The sequence below is a fragment of the Nomascus leucogenys genome, chromosome 12 (assembly GCF_006542625.1).
Source record: "Nomascus leucogenys isolate Asia chromosome 12, Asia_NLE_v1, whole genome shotgun sequence".
NCBI lineage: Eukaryota > Metazoa > Chordata > Mammalia > Primates > Hylobatidae > Nomascus > Nomascus leucogenys.
Genome location: NC_044392.1, coordinates 45909875 through 45935715, shown reverse-complemented (window position 1 = coordinate 45935715; position 25841 = coordinate 45909875). Strand labels below are relative to the sequence as shown.

General features: G+C 53.1%; 2 protein-coding genes across 6 annotated transcripts; one reads left to right on the top strand and one right to left on the bottom strand.

Annotated features, from left to right (window-relative positions):
• Positions 1–1205: 1205 nt before the first annotated feature.
• HCN3 (hyperpolarization activated cyclic nucleotide gated potassium channel 3) lies at positions 1206–13984 on the top strand. 3 transcript variants are annotated; one of them, XR_004032639.1, is made up of 9 exons: positions 1206–1646; positions 6149–6578; positions 7830–7991; positions 8394–8612; positions 9020–9166; positions 9582–9822; positions 11313–11477; positions 11920–12843; positions 13527–13984. XR_004032639.1 is itself a non-coding variant. In XM_030824314.1 (8 exons), exons 1-8 carry the CDS (start codon positions 1369–1371, stop codon positions 12597–12599), a joined length of 2322 nt encoding a protein of 773 aa, XP_030680174.1. In that variant the 5' UTR covers positions 1206–1368; the 3' UTR covers positions 12600–13873. The 3 variants fall into 3 exon arrangements, 1 of the variants encoding a protein (XP_030680174.1); XR_004032638.1 differs by having other exon boundaries at positions 13043–13984; XM_030824314.1 differs by having other exon boundaries at positions 11920–13873.
• Positions 13653–25816, bottom strand: PKLR (pyruvate kinase L/R). 3 transcript variants are annotated; one of them, XM_030824315.1, is made up of 12 exons: positions 25681–25780; positions 25266–25355; positions 24485–24667; positions 19725–19816; positions 19497–19628; positions 19176–19362; positions 18542–18812; positions 18295–18445; positions 17549–17701; positions 17288–17454; positions 15867–16048; positions 13653–14815 (listed from the first exon to the last, which is right to left on the bottom strand). In XM_030824315.1, exons 1-12 carry the CDS (start codon positions 25778–25780, stop codon positions 14709–14711), a joined length of 1815 nt encoding a protein of 604 aa, XP_030680175.1. In that variant the 3' UTR covers positions 13653–14708. The 3 variants fall into 3 exon arrangements, with proteins under 3 accessions (XP_030680175.1, XP_030680176.1, XP_030680177.1); XM_030824316.1 differs by lacking the exon at positions 25266–25355 and having other exon boundaries at positions 25681–25816; XM_030824317.1 differs by lacking the exon at positions 25681–25780 and having other exon boundaries at positions 25266–25384.
• Between the last annotated feature and the right edge of the window lie 25 nt (positions 25817–25841).

Below are 25841 nucleotides of genomic sequence, written 5' to 3'. Positions count from 1 at the left end.
TAATAATGGTAGCCCTGTGACATGAGCTGCTCAAAACAGTGGTGCCCTGGCTGCTGTAAAAAAGCTCTAGAATAGACCCTACCTGGGGAAAGGAGAGTTGGAAATGTGTTCCTAGTTTTCCTAGAGAAGGCAAGATCTGAACCAACTGTTCAAAAGTGAATTGGAGGAGAATACCAGGCAGAGAAAATATTTGCAAAAGCATAGGGACAAGGCAGCACAAAGTCTTTCAGCATGATTGGGGCTCTGGCTTTCAAGAGAGGGACTGTCAGAAGACAGACTGTTGAAACTAGGTCCAAATTTTTTGGGCCTAGTACACCATGCTAAGGAGCTTAAATGTACCTCTGTAGAAGATGGGAAAGCTTGATGGACTTCAAGCAAGTGACATAGCCATAGTTGGATTTTAGGAAGGTAACTGGCAGGGAATGGAAGAAGAATTGGCCTGGAAGACGTTGAAGACTCTTTTAGAGGTTTCCAAAGTAATTTAGGTGAAAAAAATGCTGAAGGCTTGAAATGAGGCAGTGGCAATAAGAATTGGAGATGAAGGGAAGGATTTGAGATATTTAGGAATTTATAGTACTTCGCATAGCACTGCAATTTACCTGTCTGTCCTTGGGCACAGATGAGCAGTGGCTTTATGGCTAGGCCTTTGTTTTTGTTTTGTTTTGTGTTGTTTTCCATTACTACATGGAGATGCTAAGACTAGGACTTTTGTATTCATCTTTGTTTCCTCAGCATCCACTCGATGACAGGCAGAGTTGCACTTGGTGAAGGCTGACAGAATGAATTAGGAAATTAAATACTAGGGGAAGCAGTTCGGAGGAGACCAAAAGACAAAAATATGCCTAGGAGAGTGTTGAGAGAAGACAGAAGCAGGACAGAAGTCCCTGGGCAAGAGTGGAGAAGAATCCCAAAAGCCATTTCCACTTCTTCCATTGGTCCCCAATCCCTCTCCCTCCTAAGTCCCTCAAGCTACAAACCCGCGTCCAATTTTCCCGCCACTGCAGGGGGCTCCTCCTCCCTGGCTCTCAGTGGATGAAAGGCCAACGCTAGGCCGCGCCCTCTCCCTGGCTCAGGCTGCGCTCCCCGCCTTCTTTGCTAAGCCACGCCCCTCTCGGAGTTCCTCCAGGATCCCGGCGTCCCAGCCCCGCCCGGTCTTCGCGCGGCCCTCGCCAGGGGGCGCCGCGCAGCCCGCCCGCCTCCCGCAGGTCTAGCACACACCCCCTCCGCCCCGGGCGCCGGCGGTTCCGAGCCTACGACGCCTCCGCTAGAGCCCGCGGGGCTGCGCCGACTCTTGCTCTGGAGGGGTTGGGGGTACCTGATGGCCACAGAGGGCTCTAGGAGGCCGAACGTGTAAGCGGGGTGGGCGCCATGGAGGCGGAGCAGCGGCCCGCGGCGGGGGCCAGCGAAGGGACGACCCCTGGGCTGGAGGCGGTGCCTCCCGTTGCTCCCCCGCCTGCGACCGCGGCCTCAGGTCCGATCCCCAAATCTGGGCCTGAGCCTAAGAGGAGGCACCTTGGGACGCTGCTCCAGCCTACGGTCAACAAGTTCTCCCTTCGGGTGTTCGGCAGCCACAAAGCAGTGGAAATCGAGCAGGAGCGGGTGAAGTCAGCGGGGGCCTGGATCATCCACCCCTACAGCGACTTCCGGTATTGGGGGCTTGGCCGGGAGGGCAGCGTACATCAATCCCACCCTCGCGGGCAGCGACACCGGGACCCGGCCCGCCCCACCCTCCACGGTCACTTCATTTCCAGCCCGGGGTCCCTTGGTGGGGCGGGAGAGTCACTTCCCCCAGTCTAGCCTGGGAATTCCTGGGCGGGTATCCCCTGCCGGAGGTCCTCCGTGCCTTGACAGGCTGGGGGCACCAGAAGGGGCAAGCAGACATCAGGGGATCTCCAGAGACCTGGATTTCCTCTTTCAGGAACCCGGGACCCCATCCGGACCACAGGAACTACCGGAGTTTGGGACCCCTAGCTCCTCCAGTCCTGCTTGCTGGAGATCTAGGAAATTATATTCTAAGTATCGGGGCCAGTCTGAGGGAGAAGCCGAGTTCCGCCATCTCCCATCCCCACACCCGCTCCTTAGCACCTGCCTAGTTCAGCATGACAGATTATCAGGAAAAATAGGGACGCTGAAGGGGTCGGGGGTCCAGACCTCAGCTCTGGTCGCTGTTCCTAGTGCTGAAGGCGGAGGCGGCGGGGCGGGGCCAAGACTCAGAGTGACTGAGGCGGCAAAACGGGCAGGACCACCACCCAGGTGACTCCCAGAGAAGGGACAGAGGGTGGGGGTGGGGCCATTTCACAGTCTCCGTCAGGCTGTACCTCTACATCAAGGTCGCTAGGGGAGGACAGCAGCCCTGTCCTTGGGGGAAATGAAGGACAGCTCTTGGATGAGGCAGGGATGTGTGCAAAGCACCTAACCTGGGGAACTAAAGAAGCAGAGAGGAAGAGGTGTGAATCTGGAGCCTGGAAATATAGTTATAGACCCAGACATTATCTTGAATCCACATATATACACACTCTCTCTATGTCCCTCTTCCTCCCATTGTTCCTTTCACTCCTGTCTTTGCTGCCTCGTTCCCACCCAGCCAGTGCACCTTTTCTAGTCTCCTGTGGATCTCGCTCTCTTCCCTCAGTTCACTCGCAGACGGATCCCCAGAAGCCTGATATCCGTCTGATTGTGCTTCTCCATTCTCTGTACTACATCACCAGCCAGGCTTGTGACCCACCTGTGAGTCAGGCTGTGAAGATGCTTTCATGGCTAGGCGAACCCTCTTTCCCTCCCCTCTCTTAGTGTCTCACAATACAGGATTCCTCCTCAGCAGCCCAGGAGAGAAAAGAAGAATGGCGGAGGTTTTACTGAAAACATACAGTCTAAGGGGCTTCCCAGAGGCCCGGACTTGAGGAAGTTTCTTTCAGGGCTGAAAATTGATTTTGCAGTCTGAGTCAGAAGGGGCTAGCTCCTGAGTTGACACTGGGATTAGGTGTGTCCTAGAATTAAAACCACCATAGGTAACTGAGTCCCTGAGATTTTCCTGTGACATTCTCTGAATGAGGGCTTCACACAGTTCCCTCTTGACCTCTTCTTTCCACGGTGTCTGCCACAGCAGTGTCACTCGCCCCTGCCCATGCCTCTGCCTGTGCTCAGCCAGAGTCCCAGTGGACACAGGGAGGCCAGAGGAGGAAAGGTATGCAGAACTCAAGCCCTGCTGCTTCATGATCTCCTGTGGAGCTTCTCTGTGTGTGCAGCCCTGTTGGAGGTTCTGTGGAGGGGGAAGGTCATCCCTGGAAAGCTCAATTCAGAGGAAGGCAGGATAGACCACCCCACCCTGGGACATGGATGAGCAAACCTCAGCAGAGGAACAGGATCCTTGGGTCCAACTGTGTTGGAGAAGAGGAATGGGGTGGAGAAGGCTGGGGAGGGCATGATGTCCTAGACTGGAATGGGCAGAGAGCTGGAGATGGGAGAAGCAGCAGCCTTTTCAGAAATCTAGGAATAAAGAGTGAGTGAGTCATAACACCAACTAGTGCCTGTACCACACTGTCATATCTATTGTCTCCATGTAAATGTTTTCAACAATGCTGTGAGATTAGCACAGGGTACTTTAGCTTTTTTTTTTTAACCATAAAAATATTTAGCAATGGTGAGGTAAATGATATATAGTAGGGATATGTATGTATATGGAAGAGTAATTTTATTTATTTATTTATTTTTATATTTTTATATTTGTTTATTTATTTTGAGAAGGAGTCTCGCTCTGTCCCCCAGGCTGGAGTGCAATGGCACAATTTTGGCTCACTGCAACCTCCTCCTCCTGGGTTCAAGCGATTCTCCTGCATCAGCCTCCTGAGTAGCTGAGATTACAGGCACATGCCACCACGCCTGGCTAATTTTTGTATTTTTAGTAGACGTGGGGTTTCACCATTTTGTCCAGGCTGGTCTCGGACTCTTGACCTCGTGATCCACCCACCTCAGCCTCCCAAAGTGCTGAGATTACAGGCATGAGCCACCACACCAGCAAATTTTTATTTATTTATTGAGACAGAGTCTCACTCTCGCCCAGTCTAGAGGGTGGTGGAGCAGTTTTGGCTCATGGCAACCTTCACTCACAGGTTCAAGCAATTCTCCTGCCTTGGCCTCCTGAATATCTGGGATTGGGATTACAGGTGTGCACCACCACACCTGGCTAATTTTTTTTTTTTTTTTGAGACGGAGTCTCACTCCGTTGCCCAGGCTGGAGTGCAGTGGCACAATCTCTGCTCACTGCAAGCTCTGCCTCCCGGGTTCATGCCATTCTCCTTCCTCAGCCTCCCGAGTAGCTGGGACTACAGGCGCCCACCACCATGCCCGGCTAATTTTTTGTATTTTTTTAGTAGAGACGGGGTTTCACCATGTTAGCCAGGATGGTCTTGATCTCCTGACCTTGTGATCTGCCCACCTTGGTCTCCCAAGCTACTGGGATTACAGGCGTGAGCCACCGCGCCTGGCTTTTTTTTTTTTTTTTTTTTTTTTGAGACAGAGTTTCACTCTTGTTGCCCAGGCTGGAGTGTAATGGCGCAATCTCAGCTCATGGTAACCTCCACCTCCTGGGTTCAAGCAATTCTCCTGCCTCAGCCTCCCAAGTAGCTGGGATCACAGGCATGTGCCACCATGCCCAGCTAATTTTGTATTTTTAGTAGAGATGGGGTTTCTCCATGTTGGTCAGGCTAGTCTCGAACTCCTGACCTCAATGATCCGCCCACCTTGGCCTCCCAAAGTGCTGGGATTACAGATATGAGCCACCACACCCAGCCCCTGGCTAATTTTTAATTTTTTTTTTTTTGAGATGGGGTCTCACTCTGTCACCCAGGCTGGAGTGCAGTGGCGCGATCTCTGCTCACTGCAGCCTCCGCCTCCCAGGTTCAAGTGATTCTCCTGCCTCAGCCTCCCGAGTAGCTGGGACTACCGGTGTGCGCCACCACACCCAGCTAATTTTTATATTTTTCGTAGAGACAGGGTTTCACCATGTTGGCCAGGATCGTCTCGATCTCTTGACCTTGTGATCTGCCCATCTTGGCCTCCCAAAGTGCTGGGATTACAGGCGTGAGCCACCGCACCTGGGCTTCTTTTTTTTTTTTCTTTTTTTGAGACAGAGTCTCACTGTTGTCACCCAGGTTGGAGAGCAGTGGTGCGATCTTGGCTCACTGCAACCTCTGCCTCCCGGGTTCATGCCATTCTCCTGCCTCAGCCTCCTGAGTAGCTGGGATTACAGGCTCTCGCCACCAGGCCCAGCTAATTTTTGTACTTTTAGTAGAGACGAGGTTTTGCCATATTGGCCAGATTGGTCTCAAACTCCTGACCTCAGGTGATCTGCCAGCCTCGGCCTCCCAAAGTGTTGGGATTACAGGCATGAGCCACCGGGCCTGGCCAAATTTTTAATTTTTTGTAGAGATAGGCTCTTACTATGTTGCCCAGGCTGGTCTTGAACTCCTGGACTCAAGTGATCCCACTTTGGCCTCCCAAAGCGCTGGGATTATAGGCGTGAGCCATAGCTTTTCTTTTGAGACAGGGTCTCACTCTGTCAGTCAGGCTGGAGTGCAGCTCAGCCTCCTGAGTAGCTGGGACTTTAGGTGCACACCACCACGCCTGGCTAATTTTTTTTATTTGTTGTTGAGATGAGGTCTCACTATGTTGTCCAGGCTGTTTCTTGCTTCTTTTGCTCAACATTGCATTTGTGAAATTCATCCATAGGGCTGAATGTAGCTGTAGTTGGGTAATTTCACAGCTGTATGGTATGCCAGCCCATAAATAGTGTATTTATCTACTTATCTATCTACATTTTTCTACACAAGGACATGTGTGTTGTTCTCAAATTTAATGCTGCTGTAAACATTCCTACGTGTATCTCCTGGAGCGCATGTTTCCCTTGGATGTGTCTATACCTAGGAATGGAATTGCTGAGTTGCAGGGAATGCAAATGTTTAACTTCACTAGATAATGCTGAACTATTTTCCCAAATGGTGGTCCCAACTTATACTCCCAGCAGCTGTAAACAGTCATTCTGTTATTGTGTATCTTTGCCCATTCTTGGCCATGTCAGCCTATCTTCTGTCAGTCTAGTGGCTGGTGAAATATCCTCATGATCTTACTCCTCATCTCACTCCCACCTTAGGTTTTACTGGGACCTGATCATGCTGCTGCTGATGGTGGGGAACCTCATTGTCCTGCCTGTGGGCATCACCTTCTTCAAGGAGGAGAACTCCCCGCCTTGGATCGTCTTCAACGTATTGTCTGATACTTTCTTCCTACTGGATCTGGTGCTCAACTTCCGAACGGGCATCGTGGTGGAGGAGGGTGCTGAGATCCTGCTAGCACCGAGGGCCATCCGCACGCGCTACCTGCGCACCTGGTTCGTGGTTGACCTCATCTCTTCTATCCCCGTGGATTACATCTTCCTGGTGGTGGAGCTGGAACCACGGTTGGACGCTGAGGTCTACAAAACGGCACGGGCCCTACGTATCGTTCGCTTCACCAAGATCCTAAGCCTGCTGCGGCTGCTCCGCCTCTCCCGCCTCATCCGCTACATACACCAGTGGGAGGAGGTGGGGCGGGGAGGTGGCAGGTGGGGGAGTGGGTGGGGGGTGTTGGGGGAGAAGGGGGCGGGGTGGCTGGTGGACTTCTCTAGGAAGATGCTATGGGTGGGGCTCCTGGTGACCTTATAGTGTGGGGAAGATGGGTGGGGCTTCCGTGCGTGAGCTCTCTCCAAAATTGGTGGGAGAGAAGCAGGAACAGAATGAGGGTTCAGGGGATGGGGCCTGGGGTGAAGATGGTGGCACAGGAGGGTGGAGCACAGCTGCCGGACACACTTTAGAGTTAGCTGGATGCTGGGTGGAGGATGAGGTGTGGAAGAAGCTGGAGCTTCAGCTTCAGAGCAGCAGAGTTTAGTGGTTCAGACTGTGGGCTCTGCAGTCTCATTGTCTTTGGTCAGATCCCAGTTTTATTGTTTACTATAGGAGACTTGGTTTTCTGTTCTATAAAATGAGAGTGTTAAATACACTTACCTGTGATAAAACTGTTAGGATTAAAGGAACTAATACATGTAAATCACTTAGAAAAGTGTCTAGGACATACTAAGTTCTCAGTGAAGCCACTATTATATATTATTATGACTGGAAAGGAGAGGGCTGCTGGATTAATTCTTACACATATGCCCTGGAGACATTACATTGTGAAATGCCCTCTCTCTTTTCTAGGCTACACCTGGGCAGCTTGTGCAATAGATTTGTTTGATTCTCTGCTGTGACACTTACTATGTGGTTCTGGGCACATGACTGACCTCAGCTTTCCTATCTATAAGATGAGAGAAATAAGAAACTGCTTTGGCCGGGCGCGGTGGCTCACGCTTGTAATCCCAGCACTTTGGGAGGCCGAGGCGGGCGGATCACGAGGTCAGGAGATCGAGACCATGGTGAAACCCCGTCTCTACTAAAAATACAAAAAATTAGCCCAGCGTGGTGGCGGGCGCCTGTAGTCCCAGCTACTCGGAGAGGCTGAGGCAGGAGAATGGCGTGAACCTGGGAGGCGGAGCTTGCAGTGAGCCGAGATTGCGCCACTGCACTCCAGCCTGGGCAACAGAGCGAGACTCCGTCTCAAAAAAAAAAAAAGAAACTGCTTTGCATTAGCTATACATGTGTGCCACAAAACTCCACACAAATGAATAATAGTTGTATTTTGTAGTTAATGGGGGCTGGGGCTAGGGAGTAGTTCAGAGAGAGAATTTGCCAGGCTGGGAATGGTGGAGGACAAGCAGGGAGGGGTTCCTGTCCACAGCAGCTCCTCCTCGGACTCCTCAGATCTTTCACATGACCTATGACCTGGCCAGTGCTGTGGTTCGCATCTTCAACCTCATTGGGATGATGCTGCTGCTATGTCACTGGGATGGCTGTCTGCAGTTCCTGGTGCCCATGCTGCAGGACTTCCCTCCCGACTGCTGGGTCTCCATCAACCACATGGTGGTGAGAAGTCCCCACAGCTCTGCCTTTCCTGGGCCTTCTTAGGGCTCTTCTGCCTGAGTAGCAGGGATGGCCACAGGGAGCAGGAGATGGGAGATGATCACGACAGAAAATAGGAGTGAGGAGGTGGGGAGGAGGGAGGAAAGGGGATGGAGACCCAGAAGAAGTGCTCGTGTGTTGGAGGGAGCAGGCAAGGAAGGGTACCTAGCTGGAAGCTGAGGCCCCCCAATTGCAATAGAGGACCCTTTTGCCTCAGGGCCCCCAGAACCAAACTTAAGTGCCTGCCAAGAGGAAGGCCTGCAGTAGAAGGGGGCAGACAGAAAGACCAAAAGAGGAAAAGGAGCAGGCAGAGAATGAGGCTCCGAGGGGCCCATGCCCAGCTCTGCAATACACTCTGCCCCCCAGAACCACTCGTGGGGCCGCCAGTATTCCCATGCCCTGTTCAAGGCCATGAGCCACATGCTGTGCATTGGCTATGGGCAGCAGGCACCTGTAGGCATGCCCGACGTCTGGCTCACCATGCTCAGCATGATTGTGGGTGCCACATGCTACGCCATGTTCATCGGCCACGCCACGGCACTCATCCAGTCCCTGGACTCTTCCCGGCGTCAGTACCAGGAGAAGGTCAGCAGGGACAGGAGAGGGAGGTGTGGCATGGAGGGGTGTTGAAGACTGGGTAGCCTGACTTGAGGCCCATTCTGATGTGTGCCCCTGTTGCATCTCTGTTTCCTTTCCTGCCCTGTGTCCATTTGTTCCCTGCCTCTGCATGTACCTTTTCCTTGTTTGAACCTATGCCCGTGCTTGGCCCCTCTGCTGTCCACACCTGGGTTTTCCTATGACTGTGCTCTGTGTCTTCCCGGTATCCATCATTATCCATATTCCTCTGTGGCCCTGTGTATCCATGTCTGGTTCCACGTTTCACCCCTTTGAGTTTGACCTGTGTCTCTGACCTTCCACACACACACCCCACTGTTCCGGCCCCAAATCTCTCCCTGTGTCCTCTTGCCCCTGGCAATGGGCTGGCCCTCCAGTACAAGCAGGTGGAGCAGTACATGTCCTTCCACAAGCTGCCAGCAGACACGCGGCAACGCATCCACGAGTACTATGAGCACCGCTACCAGGGCAAGATGTTCGACGAGGAAAGCATCCTGGGCGAGCTGAGCGAGCCGCTTCGGGAGGTGGGGCTGGGTTGGGCCTGGAAGGGGGGCTCTTCAGGGACCTGGAGTGCTGTCTGTTGGTAGGGGCTGTTGGTCAGCAGGTGCTCCTATAGGGAATGAGGCCTGCAGAGGGCCCCATGGGAGGCCAGGTATTTGGGGGCTTTCAGGGGCTAGGGTCTTTCTTGAAGGCCCTTTAAGGGTGAAGTATACATGAGGAGGGACTATAGGGATCTCTGTTTTCGGGGGATGGTCCTGCAAGGGCTCATGGGAAAGATCTGAAGGCAGGAGCTTAGGGATGGCCCCAGGCCCACTGATGCATCCCCATCCTTTGGCAGAACATGACCCCAGGGGTGGGGTTTCTGGAAGTGAATGAGCTCGGTGGGATCATCTCAGGTCAGGGGGCACAGCCTGCCTGACAGACCCCTCCCCTATCCAGGAGATCATTAACTTCACCTGTCGGGGCCTAGTGGCCCACATGCCGCTGTTTGCCCACGCTGACCCCAGCTTCGTCACTGCAGTTCTCACCAAGCTGCGCTTTGAGGTCTTCCAGCCGGGGGACCTCGTGGTGCGTGAGGGCTCCGTGGGAAGGAAGATGTACTTCATCCAGCATGGGCTGCTCAGTGTGCTGGCCCGCGGCGCCCGGGACACATGCCTCACCGATGGATCCTACTTTGGGGGTCAGCAGGCCTCAGGGAGGGTGGCAGGGTCACGAGCAGACAGTGGAGAGGGCAACTGCTCCCGGGCTCAGGGTCCCTGCCTCGGTACGCTGCAGAATCACAGAGCTCCAGCCCCTTCCCAGGCCTTCTCAGTGAGAATCTCTGGGCTGGGGTCTGGAGCTGTATAGTTTTTGTTTGTTTGTTTGTTTTTTGAGGTGGAGTCTCACTCTGTTGCCCAGGCTGGAGTGCAGTGGCGTGATCTCGGCTCACTGCAAGCTCTGCCTCCTGGGTTCACACCATTCTTCTGCCTCAGATTCTCGAGTAGCTGGGACCACCGGCGCCCACCACCACACCCGGCTAATTTTTTGTATTTTTAGTAGAGATGGGGTTTCACCGTGTTAGCCAGGATGGTCTCGATCTCCTGACCTCGTGATCCGCCCGCCTCGGCCTCCCAAAGTGCTGGGATTACAGGCATGAATCACTGCGCCCGGCCTGAGCTCTATAGTTTTTAAAGCTTCTCAGGAGATTCTAATGCACAGCCAGGTTGCAAACTACTGGGCCAGAGGGCCTTTTAGAACCCTTAGGCAGTGAAATCCAAGGATCCTATGAGATGAGGGAAAGGCAGGAGTGAAGCAGAGCTGTCCTGGAGCATGAGCTTTATGGAGCTGCCTGGTGGTGTGATTCAGGGACCCAGCCTGTGGCAGTAGGGGCAGTTCAGCCTTCCACTGCCCAAAGTGACCTGAGGCTCATATAATCTCTCAGTCCCCAAACCACCCACTACCCCCATCACGTTGCACTTTGCTCTTTGATACTGCTTTTCTCCTCAATGTTTATTCAAGTGGGTGGGAGGGGTGGGTACACTGAGTTGCCCAGGTCTACCTCTTGGGATTGAGCAGTCGGGGAGAGGTGGGAGTTAAAGTGGAGCGGAATCACTGGGAATTTAGGGCCAGCAAGACCTGCCTGGTCGTCAGCCTTCATATGGAGAGAGTAAGAAGGACAGGGAGCAATAATCCAGTAATTGTGGGGGTGTGGAGAAAGACAATGCTTGGGGTGTTTAGGGACCCTGGGGCAGGGAGGTAATAGGTAATCAATGGTTTCTCCCAAGTCTAGGGAGGAGCCTTAGAAAGTTGAGTCTACTGCACGGTGGCTCACACTTGTAATCCCAGCACTTTGGGAGGCCGAGGGGGGCGGATCACGAGGTCAGGAGATCGAGACCATGGTGAAACCCCGTCTCTACTAAAAATACAAAAAATTAGCCGGGCGTGGTGGCGGGCACCTGTAGTCCCAGCTACTTGGAGAGGCTGAGGCAGGAGAATGGCGTGAACCCGGGAGGCGGAGCTTGCAGTGAGCCGAGATCGCGCCACTGCACTCCAGCCTGGGTGACAGAGTGAGACTCCGTCTCAAAAAAAAAAAAAAAAAAAAAAGAAAGTTGGGTCCACTGCTGCAGGCTCAGCGAGAGGAGTTCTGGGGGCAAGGACAGGGGTTCTGAAGCTTCCTCCCAATTTCTACAGAGATCTGCCTGCTAACTAGGGGCCGGCGCACAGCCAGTGTTCGGGCTGACACCTACTGCCGCCTCTACTCACTCAGTGTGGACCATTTCAATGCTGTGCTCGAGGAGTTCCCCATGATGCGCCGGGCCTTTGAGACTGTGGCCATGGATCGGCTGCGCCGCATCGGTGAGACCTGTCCACTCCATCTGCTCTGGGTCCAGACTGTGCTTTCACCCCACCTCCAAAGCAAGGAGCCCAGGCTTTAGGGCTCCAGGGTCATATCCCAATCCATTCGGTCCCAACAAATGCTCCCTAACAGGCCTTTCAACACTGTGGCCCACTGTCCCTATCCCTCAGCATGTCCTACCCAGGAGAGATAGCATCCCAAGTCCCCATGTCCTGAGTCCTCTTCCCCTGAGTACCAGTCCCCTGACCCTCGCTGTCTCTGATACATACCCTCTTCCTCCAACCCCCATCTCAACCCCCATAGACCCATTGCCATACTACTGACTCCCATTCCCTACCCTCAACCCCACCCCATCCTGATACTCTCATACTCTTTGATATCCAACCTCCATCTTGGATTCCTTCCCTATCCTTAACTTCTCCCTCCTGGGACAACTTCTAGGCAAGAATTCCATACTGCAGCAGAAGCGCTCCGAGCCAAGTCCAGGCAGCAGTTGTGGCATCATGGAGCAACACTTGGTGCAACATGACAGAGACATGGCTCGGGGTCTTCGGGGTCTGGCCCCGAGCACAGGAGCTCGGCTTAGTGGAAAGCCAGTACTGTGGGAGCCACTGGTACATGCGCCCCTTCAGGCAGCTGCTGTGACCTCCAATGTGGCCATTGCCCTGACTCACCAGCGGGGCCCTCTGCCCCTCTCCCCTGACTCTTCAGCCACCCTCCTTGCTCGCTCTGCTTGGCGCTCAGCAGGCTCTCCAGCCTCCCCTCTGGTGCCTGTCCGAGCTGGCCCATGGGCATCCACCTCCCGCCTGCCCGCCCCACCTGCCCGAACCCTGCACGCCAGCCTATCCCGGGCAGGGCACTCCCAGGTCTCCCTGCTGGGTCCCCCTCCAGGAGGAGGTGGACGGCGGCTAGGACCTCGGGGCCGCCCACTCTCAGCCTCCCAACCCTCTCTGCCTCAGCGGGCAACAGGGGATGGCTCTCCTGGGCGTAAGGGATCAGGAAGTGAGCGGCTGCCTCCCTCAGGGCTCCTGGCCAAACCTCCAAGGACAGCCCAGCCCCCCAGGCCACCAGTGCCTGAGCCAGCCACACCCCGGGGTCTCCAGCTTTCTGCCAACATGTAAAACCTTTGAGTACATCCAGCCTTAGTTCTTGGGGTGCAGTAGTATGTACCCAAGGGCAGATGCCTCTTGGGGAAGGCCGTGGGGACCTGAAACATTGTCCCATGGAAATGTCGACCCTGTGCGGACATTCCGCATACTGCCATGAAGACGGTCTCTGTGTCCTCAGCTCAAGAATCCTGTAGTTTGTCCCATCATAATCCATTCACCCGTTCATCATGTGTACTGAGCAGCTACCATGTTCAAGGTAATATGCCAGGGGCTGTATGTCTCCACTGCCAAGTAGAAGTGACTCGAAACCCTCTGACAAGGATATTCCCCTGGCTATGGTCCTACCAGGTGCAGGCCCAGGCCCATGACCCCACCTTTACTAAGCACAAGTACTTGCCACCACCATCCCTGCCAAGTAACTAGATGTCTCTGTTTCCCTGCCGATGATCCTGCAGGTTCTGCCTGGTCTGGTTATCTTCCTGTTCCTGTAGCATAGCCAGGCACTGCCAATCACCTGCGCCCCCATTGCTGCCAGCAGAAGTCTTGGGTCCTGAGTGTGGGTATCCACTTTTACCCACTCACTGCCACCTGTGGACACTCCGTGTCTATCCTCTGAGTGGGAACACACTTCTAAGTTCCCTGCAGTCTCTGTCCTGTGGTAGACCATCTTTTTGTAAACTGGGAGCTGTCTCTTCCCTGTACCCTCTGCCCCAGTCGTGACCCCCTAAAAGTTAAGGGGTAGTTGGCACCTCCTTATTAATATGCGAGCCTAAATCCCCCCTGGTGGAGGGGCAAATGGCTGAATCCTTGTGTGATATTTTTTTCTTTGCTTGTTTATTTATTCATTTATTTAATTGTATTTATTCATTTATTAACTTTATGTGCTACCAATTCATTTTGGTTACCCATTCCTTTATCCATCCCTCCCCTCCTTTTCAGGTAAGGAGACAGGAGGAGTAGGAGGAGGCAGGGCCTCTCCATGCCAGCCTCTGTGGTCCTTGCCCAAACTCATCAGTGCAATACTTGAACCTTCTCCCAGGTAGGGGCAGGAGGAGCCACATGAGAGAAGGAGAAGTACCGTGTTTACTTTTAGAGTTTTGTTTTGTTTTTTCCTTCTGAGTTTGCTGTTGGTGCAGGAGTAAGGGAAAGGCCCAAGGTATCCAAGCCTGGGGAAGGGCAGGCCAGCCAGCACCTCTGCCTTCTCAGGGACAAGAGTAGTCCTTTACCACACTCACTCTGCCTGTCCCCTCGCCTACTCTACAGCATTAAAGACTGTGGGGCCGGGACCCTAAGTCTCCTTTCCTTCTGGGTGGGGAGTTCTGGGGTTCTTGGTGTGTGGGAGAAGTTTTATAATTACTTCCAAACAGCTGGGTTTAAATATAAAATAGACACACTCATTTTTGGCTCTTGGTTTGTGTGTGGGAACAAAGTGAGTGGGAAGGAATTTCTGGGTGCAGAAGGAAGCAGCCGGGGATTTGACCAAGCAGGGTATCAGGCAGGGATGAGAGCAGCCAGGACAGTGGTCTACAAGCCCAGCACAGAGGTTGTGAAGACAGTGACAAAATCAGCTGCCCAGCCTTCACTTCTCCCCAGCATCCATCCCACCCAGTTTTCCCAAAAGTGTGGACTTTCATGTAACTGTTAGTCACCATGAAGGGGTAGCCTGCCCTGGCACGAGATGCCCAGATTATCATGAGGGCCACATATGAGAATGGGAGACTGTGGACAAGATTGCCCTGTCTCCCCTCTCCCCCACCCCAAGGGATGGGATGCCTGGGGTTATGGAATTAACCAGCCAAACTGGGATTAAAGACTCAAGGCATCTTAGGGCCTGCTGAGCAGATTGGATGCAGGGAATGTACAGTTGGTGCTGTTGGGTGGCCAGCGCATAATTGGACACAGACTTTCAGGACCAATGTGAACTGGAGACGGGGAAGGGGCAACCTCGAATGGGACTAGATGACAGATATAGTCTCAGGCCTCAGGTAGGAATAGAGGGTCAGGAATAGAGAAGAGAGGACTTAAAGGTAGGGTTTTGGAGGGGTGTGGGCTGGAGAACGTAGACTGGAGAGGAAGGAATGGGGTACAGGGGTAGGCTGGGTCAGAGGAGGGAGGGGCGTCTCAGGATATGCTCAGCACCCGCATGATGTTGGTGTAGCCGGAGCCAGGTCGCCAGCCTGTCACCACAATCACCAGGTCTCCAACACGGAGGAAGCCACGGAGCTTTCCTGGGGGAGGGAAAGAAAACAAATCATCGGACAGGTGTGGTGGCTCACACCTGTAATCCCACACTTTGGGAAGCCGAGGCAGGCGGATCACCTGAGGTCTGGAGTTTGAGACCAGCCTGGTCAACATGGTGAAACTTTGTCTCTACTAAAAATACAAAAATTAGCTGGGTGTGGTGGCACATGCCTGTAATCCCAGCTACCCAGGAGGCTGAGGCAGGAGAATCGCTTGAACTCAGGAGGTAGAGGTTGCAGTGAGCAGAGATCACGCCACTGCATTCCAGCCTGGGCGACAGAGCAAGACTCCATCTCAATAATAATAATAATAATAAAAGAAGAAAAGAAAGAAAGAAAGAAAATTAGTCATTGAGGGACCAGGCCAGCCCTGTAACAAGAACCAGCCACCACCTTTTACCACATCAAGGCCACCCTGTAGGGAATGAGGCAGTGAAGTATGTCTCACGGGTGGCACGCAGGGAATGTGACCACTGCATTATATTAAAGGTGTAAGAGATGCCGGCACAGTGGCTGACGCCTGTAATCCTAGCACTTTGGGAGTCCGAGGCGGGCGGATCACGAGGTCAAGACATTGAGACCATCCTGGCCAACATGGTGAAACACCATCTCTACTAAAAATACAAAAATTATCCGGGTGTGGTGGCGCACGCCCGTAGTCCCAGTTACTTGGGAGGCTGAGGCAGGAGAATCACTTGAACCCAGGAGGCAGAGGTTGCAGTGAGCCGAGATCGCGCCATTGCACTCCAGCCTGGCAACAGAGCGAGACTCTCTATCAAAAAAAAAAAAAAGGTGCAGGAGTATCCTTGGGCTAGGACAGAGTGTGTTGCTAAGTAGCACGGCCGTCTGCCTGTGTGGCTATGCTGATGGAAGAGGTATTTGTGATATGCCAGACTGATATCTCAGTCTTAGTGACTCTCACAGGGAAAACCTGGGACCACAGGAGAGAGGCAGGGCCCTTTGAGTGGGTATGGGAAGCTGGGTTGGGGGACTTCTGATACAAATGGTAGGAGTGGCGGGGAAGGTCTAGGTAGCTCACCACTTTCAATGCCAAATTGCACCCGGCGATCTACATCATCTGCCCAGATGGCTTCTGGAGGTTCACGGTAAAGCAAGGGGAAGACTCCTCGGCATAAGTGGACCTGGCGGGCAGCCTGGGCAGAGCGGGTGACAGCAATGACTGCTGCCCGAGGTCGGTACCGAGACAGAAGCTGGGCTGAGCTGGAGGAGGCAGAGAAGGTCAGCCCAGAACAGCGAGAGAATGGTGAACCAGGAAAGGAGAGTCTGGGTTCTAGTTCCAGGTGTCACTAACAAGCTGTGTGACCCTGGGTAAGTCATCATACTTCTCTGGGCCTTGGTGTTCTCACCTGTAAAATGAGTGTAAGAATGCCTGCCTCCCAGGCCGGGCGCGGTGGCTCATGCCTGTAATCCCAGCATTTTGGGAGGCCGAGATGGGAGAATTATTTGAGCCCAGGAGCTGAAGACCAGCCTAGGCAACATAGTGAGACCCCATCTCTGTATTAAAAAAAAAAAAAAAGAATGCCTGCCCTCCCTACCACACAAGGAAGATATGAGATAATACAGATATATCAAATAAGATAATAAGGAGAAATCTCTTTAAGAAATATAAAAGCTGGCCAGGCACAGTGGCTCATGCCTATAATCCCAGCACTTTGGGAGGCCAAGGAGGGTGGATCACCTGAGGTCAGGAGTTTGAGACCAGCCTGGCTAACGTGACGAAACCCTGTCTCTACTAAAAATACAAAAAATTAGCCGGGCGTGGTGGCATGCGCCTGTAATCCCAGCTACTCGGAAGGCTGAGGCAGGAGAATCACTTGAACCTGGGAGGTGAAGGTTGTGGTGAGCCGAGATTGCGCCGTTGTACTCCAGCCTGAGCAACAGAGCGAGATGCCATTCTCAAAAGAAAAAAAAAAAAAAAACAAGAAAAAAAAAAACACAAGAGTATAAAACCCTTTTGAGAAAGTGCATTATGTGCTTAATTTACTATATAGATATTAAGTACTATCTAGTACTTAATATTGCCTGTTAATCCTCGCAACCCCATGAAGAACAAATCGTTACCTTGTCCTGTTCATGAGGAAAGAGAGCAGGCTAATAGAGCTACAATTCTGAGTAAAGACTTAAACTCAGACCTACTGGACCCTTCTGCAATACCTCAGCATTGGTAGGCTCTGTGGGCCGAATGGACTTGCCTCTGAGCCCCAGGAGCCCAAATGGCCTTGAAGCCAATGTGCCCAGTGATGCCGCTGTCCCCTTCCAGCCCCCAGAAGCTCACTGGCATTCTGTCTCTCCTGGCCTCCAGCTGTCATTGCTGCCTCTCCTCTTGTCTCAGGTGGACACTCTTCACCCCTGGTGACCAGACTAAACCCAGGCCTGGGGCCCATCCCAGCCTGCCCCTGACACAAAGCTCCATCTGGACATTCCCAGTATCCCCCTCACCGGCCAGTTGTGGTCAGCACAATGATGGCAGCAGCACAGCACTTGAAGGCAGCCTCCACTGCGCCAATGGCGGTGACCTCAGTGGGATCACGGCTTAGTGGCGCTGCCCGACGTAGCTCCTCAAACAGCTGCCGGTGATACACTGCGGCCTCTGCCTCCCGGGCGATCTGCAGGTGCCAGAATGTTAGGCTGGGAAGGGGCACTGGGATTTGGAAGGGATTTGGTTCCCTGGCCCATTTGCTTTTCATTCTGAGCTCCTACCGCATGCTGCATCTTCACGGCTTCCACAGGGAAGTTGCCCTTGGCAGTCTCCCCTGACAGCATGATGCAGTCAGCCCCATCCAGCACAGCGTTGGCCACATCACTTGTCTCTGCCCTCGTTGGCCGGGGCTTGGTAATCATGCTCTCCAGCATCTGGGGGACAGCATGGACGTCAAAGTTGTAGGAGTCACACTGTGACTGGGGACCCTGCCCAAGCTACTTCTCTGACACCCACACTCTCAGAGTGTCCCAAAATCCAGGGTCACAGTCACAAACCCGGAAAATAGGGGTCAAAGTATATCTAACTTTGTCGTTTAAGGATCAAACACTTATCAGCAAAATGTGCTATAAACCTACAGTGTGGGCTGGGCGCAGTGGCTCACACCTGTAATCCCAGCACTTTGGGAGGCCGAAGCGAGTAGATCACCTGAGGTCAGGAGTTCGAGACCAGTCTGGCCAACATGGTGAAAACCCGTCTCTACTAAAAATACAAAAAGTAGCCTGGCATGGTGGCAGTCACCTGTAATCCCAGCTACTTGGGAGGCTGAGGCAGGAGAATTGCTTGAACTCAAGAGGCAGAGGTTGCAGTGAGCGGAGATTGCGCGCTGCACTCCAGCCTGGATGATGGAGTGAGACTCCGTCTCAAAAAACAAAACAAAACAAAGCAAACCCCTACAGTGTGGGTATTCACCCACAGGTGTCCCTAAAACCCACAGAGTGCCGAACCTCAAGGGCTCACTCCAGACCTGTGTAGCACAGACAACAGGCTTGCCCGCCAAGTTGCAGCGCCCAATCATCATCTTCTGAGCCAGGAAAACCTTCTCTGCTGGGATCTCGATGCCTAGGTCCCCCCGTGCCACCATGATGCCGTCGCTCACCTCCAGGATTTCATCAAACCTGAGAGGTTGGGAGAATCAAGGCAGAGGCAGGCGGGAGAAGAAAGGTGATGGGGAACAGCGACAGGGCCGAAGGGGAACAGAGCCCAAGCCTCACCTCTTCACGCCTTCGTGGTTCTCAATTTTGCTGATGATCTTGATGCCGTGTCCTTCCGGACCCAGAGCAGCCCTGACGGCAGCCACGTCGCTGGCTTTCCGCACAAAGGAGGCAAAGACGATGTCCACGCCATGCTCCACCCCGAAGCGCAGGTCTCGGACGTCCTGCTCGGACAGCCCGGGCAAGTCCACCTGGGCCCCTGGCAAGTTCACGCCCTTCCGGCTGCCCAGGACGCCGCCGTTCTCCACTTGGGTCACCAGTCCCTCTGGGCCTGCGGACATGGAGAGAGCCAGCTGCGGTCAGGGGTGAGGACGGGGCACAGTTACAGCAGAGAGGACGCTGGGGCTTGGACCCCCAAGAGGTCAGGAACCATGTCCTTCTCGTCTCTCCGCCCTTGTTCTGGGCTTCGCCCGGAAGAGGCACAGATGGGCGTCCGTGGAAGAAACGACCCACCCTTAGTCCAGCCCAAACCCAGGGTGAGCGCGGAGTCTACACGCTGGGGACTCCTGGGACGGGCTGGCAAAAACGCGTGGCCAGGGGAAGGTGTGGTCGCTCTGAGGGCTGATGGGGGAGCCAAGGAGAAGGGAATGTGCCCAGTGCACGGATGTGGTCAGGGCGGGAGGCGCGTCCGCACCGATTTTCTGGACCACTAGGGAGATGAGCCCGTCGTCAATGTAGATGTGGCCCCCCACCGGCACGACCCGGACAATATTGGGGTAGTCCACCCACACGGTGTTCGCGTTCCCCCGCGTCCGGAACGCGGGGTCCACAGTCACCAGCACCTGGGAGCCCTTCACCAGCTCCACTTCCGACTCTGGACCCTAGGGACGGAGCCAGAGGAGATGTGAGTTCTGCGCCCCGGAGTCCGGGACCGGCCCCTGCCCACGCCTGGGCCCAGCCCTACGGGCGCCGCCTTTCCGGCCCCGGCCGGGCGAATCCCAGCCCCATTGCTCACCCCCTGCGGGATCCCAGTGCGGATCTCCGGTCCCTTGGTGTCCAGGGCGATGGCCACGGGCCGGTAACTGAGCGGGGAAGCTGCAAAGCTCTCCACCGCCTTCCGGATGTTGGCGATGGACTCAGCGTGGTACTGGGGGAGGGAGCGGAGCGAGGGTTTCAGGGGAAGGTGGCCAGGACCTCGAGGCATCCTCCTGCCCCACCCACTGCCGGGAGGCCCGTCCCGCACCTCGTGGGAGCCATGGGAGAAGTTGAGTCGCGCAATGTTCATCCCGGCCTTGATCATCTCCTTGAGGCGCTCCACCGAGCGAGATGCCGGCCCTAGAACCAAAGGTTCACGTTCAGACAACATTCCCCCAGAAATGAGAGGCAACCAAACCGAACCATTACCACTCTCAGAACGCCCCACGCCACAGGCGTCCTGTTACCTGACCTTTATTCCCTGATGCAACCCCTGCTCACAGATCACAGACTCCCCTTCCCTCCCCAGCCAACATCCATCCCCTTGGGGAGGCAGCACTGTGGAAGTCGGAGGGGAGTGCCCTCTGCCAGGCCTGAGATCTCTGTGTGGGCATGTGATGTATGTAAATGTTGCTTGCCCGGCTACCCCAGGGTATGGGGTGTAGGGCAGGGGCTGGGAGCCAGGTGAGGGCGTTTGGGTGCGGGCTTTTAGACCTAGGAGGCCTCAATGGACTGAGAAGAGCTGAGTTCTATCCCATGCCTGCGCTGCTATGGGGCAGCTGCTAGCTGAGAGCAGGTTGGCTCATTCTCTGGTCCCTATCTGTCTTTCCACTTGTGCACTAGGTCTCCTCCTTCTCACCTGCTCAAGGACATAAATTAAGCCATTCTGTGGTCCTCTGTGACACCTATGTTTTCCTTTTCTTTTTCTTTCTTTTTTTTTTTTTTTTTTTTTTTTTTTTGAGACGGAGTCTCGCTCTGTCACCCGGGCTGGAGTGCAGTGGCGCGATCTCGGCTCACTGCAAGCTCCGCCTCCCGGGTTCACGCCATTCTCCTGCCTCAGCCTCTCCGAGTAGCTGGGACTACAGGCGCCCGCCACCACGCCCGGCTAATTTTTTGTATTTTTAGTAGAGACGGGGTTTCACCGTGGTCTCGATCTCCTAACCTCGTGATCCACCCGCCTCGGCCTCCCAAAGTGCTGGGATTACAAGCGTGAGCCATCGCGCCCGGCCTTCTTTTTCTTTCTTTCTTTTTTTTTTTTTTTTGAGACGGAGGGAGTTTCACTCTTGTTGCCCAGGCTGGAGTGCAATGGCACCATCTCAGCTCACTGCAACCTCTGCCTCCCCAGTTCAAGCGATTATCCTGCCTCAGCCTCCTGAGTAGCTGGGATTACAGGCATGCACCACCATGCCTGGCTAATTTTTTTGTATTTTTAGTAGAGAAGGGGTTTCACCATGCTGGCCAGGCTGGTCTTGAACTCTTGACCTCAGATGATCCACCCGCCTCTCCCTCCCAAAATGCTGGGGTTACAGGTGTGAGTCACCGTGCCCAGCCATGTTTTCCTTTTTTACTGGATCATCCCCATCAGCATGTAAACCTACTGTTATTTCTTTCATCATTAAAAAAAAAATTCTCTTAATCCCCTGGTTTCCCCTCAGTCCCAGTTTTTGCTCTCTCTTGCAGCAAAACTCATTGTAAGAGTTATCTGTACTTGCTGCCTCCAGTTCGCCTCCCCTATTCTCCCTTGAACCCACCCCACTCAGGCGTTGGCCTCAATCTCTCCACTGCATCTGTTCTTGTCAAGGTCACCAAGAACCTCTGTGTTGTTGCTCATTGTAATGCTCAATGCTCAGTCCTCCTCTATTGGCCCGTCAGCAGCCTGAACATACATCCTTCTTTGGCACACTGTCTTCACCTGACCTCCAGGGCAGCACCCTCTCTTGGCTGACTCCTATCTCACTAGCTGCTCTTTCCCAGTCTCCTTTCCTTGTTCCTCCCCTTAACATTAGATACCCTGTTCTTTTCTCTGTCATTTCACCTACACTCCTTTGGTGATCTCAACTAGTCTCATGGCTTGAGATGCCGTCTATATGTAGCCAACTCCCAAATATCTCTCCAATCCAGACTTTTCTCCCAAACCCAGAGTTGTGTACCTGACTGCCCCCTCTATCACATTTGGATGGCTAATATGCATCTCAGACTCAACATGTCCCAAGCAAACGTCTGCTCTCACCTCAGCCCCTTCCACCACAGTCTTTCCTGCTCAGTGGCTAATGCATCGTTCCAGTTCCTCATGGCAAAAACCTCAGAGTCACCTGCCACCTTTGATTCCTTTCTTTCTCACCCTAACTCCTTACCCCATATCCAATCAATTAGCAAATCCTGTCAGCTCTACCTGCAAAATACATTCAGAATCTGACCACTTCTCACCACCTCACTGCCGCCAACTGGTCTGAGCCAGAAATACTGCAGGGGCACCCTTCCCCCCACCCCCCATCTATTTTCAGTACAGCAGCAGGGGAGGGGAGGTTGTATTAAAACATAAATAAGAGCTTGTCATTCCCCTGCTCAAAACCCTGCAGCAGTTTCTCATTTCACTCGGAGGAAAACGCAACTCAAATTCTAAAAATGGCCTACAAAGCCCCACCTGATCTTCCTGTCCGCACACAGTCTCTTCATGTCTGCCGCTCTTCCCCCTTGATGGTTTCTAGCTCTTCTAACCTCCTTGACTTAGGCCTTAGCACTGACTGATCCTTCTTCCTGGAATTCTCTTCCCCCAGATCTCTGCATGGCTAATTCTCTCATCTCCTTCAAGTCTTCCCTTAGGTCTCATTTTCTCAATAATGGGTACCTGACCTCTCTATTTAGGGCTGCAACCTGTCTTCACCCTTGTACCCCAATGCCCTTACCATACTTGATTTCTTTCCCCATAGCACTTAAAACTTTCACTTTTTCTTTCTTTTCTTTTTTTTTTTTTTTCTTTTTTTTCTTTTTTAGACGGAATCTCGCTCTGTCACCAGGCTGGAGGACAGTGGCGCGATCTCTGCTCCCTGACTTCAAGTTCAAGTGATTCTCCTGCCTCAGCCTTCCAAGCAGCTGGGACTACAGGCATGTGCCACCACGCCCAGCTAAGTTTTATATTTTTAGTAGAGACGGAGTTTCACCATGTTGGCCAGGATGGTCTTGATCTCTTGACCTCGTGATCGCTCTGCCTCGGCCTCCCAAAGTGCTGGGATTACAGGCATGAAACACCGTAACTGGACTTTTTTTTTGAGATGGAGTTTCGCTCTTATTGCCCAGGCTGGAGTGCAATGGCACGATCTCAGCTCACTGCAACCTCTGCCTCCCAGGTTCAAGCAATTCTCCTGCCTCAGCCACCCGAGTAGCTGGGATTGCAAGCATGCACCACCACACCCGGCTAATTTTTTGTATTTTTAGTACAGATGGGGTTTTTCCATGTTGAGGCTGGTCTCGAACTCCTGACCTCAGGTGATCCGCCCGCCTCGGCCTCCCAAAGTGCTGGGATTACAGGCGGGAGTCATGGCGCCCGGCTTTTTTTTTTTTTTTTTTTTTTTTTAAAAAGACAGAGTTTCGCTCTTGTTGCCCAAACTGGAGTGCAATGGCGTGATCTTGGCTCACTGCAATCTCTGTCTCCCGGGTTCAAGCGGTTCCCCTGCCTCAGCCTCCCGTGTAGCTGGGATTACAGGCACATGCCACCATGCCTGGCTAATTTTTTGTATTTTTAGTAGAAACAGAGTTTCACCATGTTAGCCAGGCTGGTCTCAGACCCCTGACCTCAGGTGATCCACCTGCCTCAGCCTCCCAAAGTGCTGGGATTATAGGCGTGAGCCACTGCACCCGGCCAACGTACTCTTTCTTTCTTTCTTTCTTTCTTTCTTTCTTTCTTTCTTTCTTTCTTTCTTTCTTTCTTTCTTTCTTTCTTCTTCTTTCTTTCTTGCCTGCTTGCCTGCCTGCCTGCCTGCCTGCCTTCCTTCCTTCCTTCCTTCCTCCTTCCTTCATTCCTTCCTTTCTTTCTTTCTCTTTCTTTCTTTCTTTCTTTCTTTCTTTCTTTCTTTCTTTCTTTCTTTCTTTCTTCTTTCTTTCCCTTTCTCTCTTTCTTTCTCTTTCTCTCTTTCTTTCTCTTTCTCTCTTTGTTTCTTGGGTCTCATCTGTCACCTAGGCTGGAGTACAGTGGCTCAATCATGACTCACTCCAGCCTTGACCTCCTGGGCTTAAGTGATCCTCCCGCCTCAGCCTCTTGAGTAGCTGGGACTACAGGCATGCACCACCACACTCAACTAATTTTTGTATTTTTTGTAGAGATGGGTTTTGCCATTTGCCCAGACTGGTCTCAAACTCCTGGACTCAAGCATCTGCCAACCTTGGCCTCCTAAAGTGCTGGGATTACAGGCATGAGCCACTGAGCCTAGCTCACTTTTTTTTTTTTTTTTTTTTTTGAGATGGAGTTTTTCTCTTGTTGCCCAGGCTGGAATGCAATGGTGCGATCTCTGCTCACTACAGCCTCCGCCTCCTGGGTTCAAGTGATTCTCCTGCCTCAGCCTCCTGAGTAGCTGGGATTGCAGGCATGCACCACCATGCCTGGCTAATTTTGTATTTTTAGTAGAGATGGGGTTTCTCCATGTTGGCCAGGCTAGTCTCGAGCTCCTGACCTCAGGTGATCTGCCCACCTTGGCCTCCCAAAATGCTGCGATTACAGGCATGAGCCACCACGCCCGGCCTCACTTTCTAATGGAATAAATAATTTATTTATTTTAAATAATTTATAGTGCTTACTATTTATTGTCACACTCAGCTAGACTGTCAGCTCCCCAACGGTAGGGATTTTTGTCTGTTTTTTTCACTGATCTACTCCCAGGGCCCAAAATCTTGTCTACTATATGTTCAACAAATTTTTGTTGAATGAATGACTGTGTCAAACATGGAGAAGTCTCAAAGGAGACAAAAGATGAAGAAGCACCTCAAGAAACACCAATAGGCCCTGTGAGGCTGCAGGGGGATGAGAGTGTTTACCGATGGTGGCAATGATGCTGGTACTGCGAGCAGCCACGGGCTCCGAGTCGATGTCCAGTAGGCAGAGGTGTTCCAGGAAGGTGTCTGCCATAGCAGCTGGCAGCTGCTGCTGCTGGAAGAAGGCAGTGCCCAGCTCCTGGGTCAGTTGGGCCACACTGGCCCGCCGCAGATACCCTGCTGGCCCTGTGGTAGAAGGGGGCTCAGGGACTGCATGTCACCTGCCCTTCCTCCCCATGCCTTCGTCTCTCAGCATACCCTCTATTCCTTCCCTTCTTATGAGCTGGGCATCATGCATATATTATCTTATTACGTCACAAGGATCCTATAAAGCAGGTACTGTTAAATGTTCTATAATTATCCAATTTTATGGATAAAGAAACAGAGGCTGAGAAAGATGAAATAAATGGTCCAATATCATACAGCTTCTAAGTATGGATCAGCTAGGATTCAAATCTAGGTCTGATTAACTCTAGCCCAAGTTCTTGACCACTCAGTTATACTGACCCCGCACAACCCAGGACCCCCCAACCTGCAGCTACTGATGCCCCTCAACCCCACCACCCCTTGATATCTAGTCCCCAGCAGCCTCACCCTATGCAGACCCAGAATCACCCAGTTCCTGCTCCGAAGGTCTCTGTTTTCTCCCTTCCAACCCCTGGCTACTGGCTGGCTTCCCCTTCCCATCCTGAGTCTCCCCAGGCTTCTCAAAGTTGCTACAGACACAGAGGTCCCTGTAGCTTGACCCAGCCCAGTTCAGAGGCGCCCCCCATTCCAGCCGCACCTTCCATGCCACTGCACACCTCTCTGGGTCTCCCTCTCTGTGGGTCTGCTCCACACTGTTGGGTTGTCAGAGGCATGAAGCCCAGCTGGGCTGGGGATCAGTTCTGCAGACTGGTTAAAATGTCACCAGTGTCTCCTGTTCCACTGGAAGCCCTGTATGCCAGGGGCCAGAGTCCAGGAACCACGGGAGTGCCCTGTGGCTTACAGGCTGCAGCTCCAGCCTGCCTATAGGGCCTGGAAAAGACCCAGGCCAGGGTCCATAATTTAACACACAGGAGGCTCTGAAGAACGTATGTTCCTCTCTAAAACCCACCTAGCCGGTGGCTGATGTGGATCATTTATACCCTCCACCCTGGCTCCTAGTTTCCACCCTCATTTTCCTCCTATGTTCCATGGCTTCTGTCTCCCCTTCTTACCTCCTGGAGCCCCAATCAGGATGGACTTTGCTAAGTCTCTTTGGGACTTAGAGACCCATGACCAAAGCTGCAGGGATGATATGTTCTCCTGGATCGACATGCTTTCAGTGTGGCCTGGGGCTGTGGGACCATGGAATGAGAGGGAGAGGATGACAAAACTG

Bases quoted from the DNA above. Each gene is read 5' to 3' on its own strand.
- HCN3 (XM_030824314.1), top strand. From the start codon at position 1,369: ATGGAGGCGGAGCAGCGGCCCGCGGCGGGGGCCAGCGAAGGGACGACC. The intron at 9,823-11,312 runs GTCAGCAGGCCT...CAATTTCTACAG, and splicing joins CGATGGATCCTACTTTGGGG to AGATCTGCCTGCTAACTAGG. The intron at 11,478-11,919 runs GTGAGACCTGTC...GACAACTTCTAG, and splicing joins GGATCGGCTGCGCCGCATCG to GCAAGAATTCCATACTGCAG.
- PKLR (XM_030824315.1), bottom strand. From the start codon at position 25,780: ATGTCGATCCAGGAGAACATATCATCCCTGCAGCTTTGGTCATGGGTC. The intron at 24,668-25,265 runs GTGCGGCTGGAA...CTTCTACCACAG, and splicing joins GGTGTGCAGTGGCATGGAAG to GGCCAGCAGGGTATCTGCGG. The intron at 19,629-19,724 runs GTGCGGGACGGG...TCCCTCCCCCAG, and splicing joins TCTCCCATGGCTCCCACGAG to TACCACGCTGAGTCCATCGC.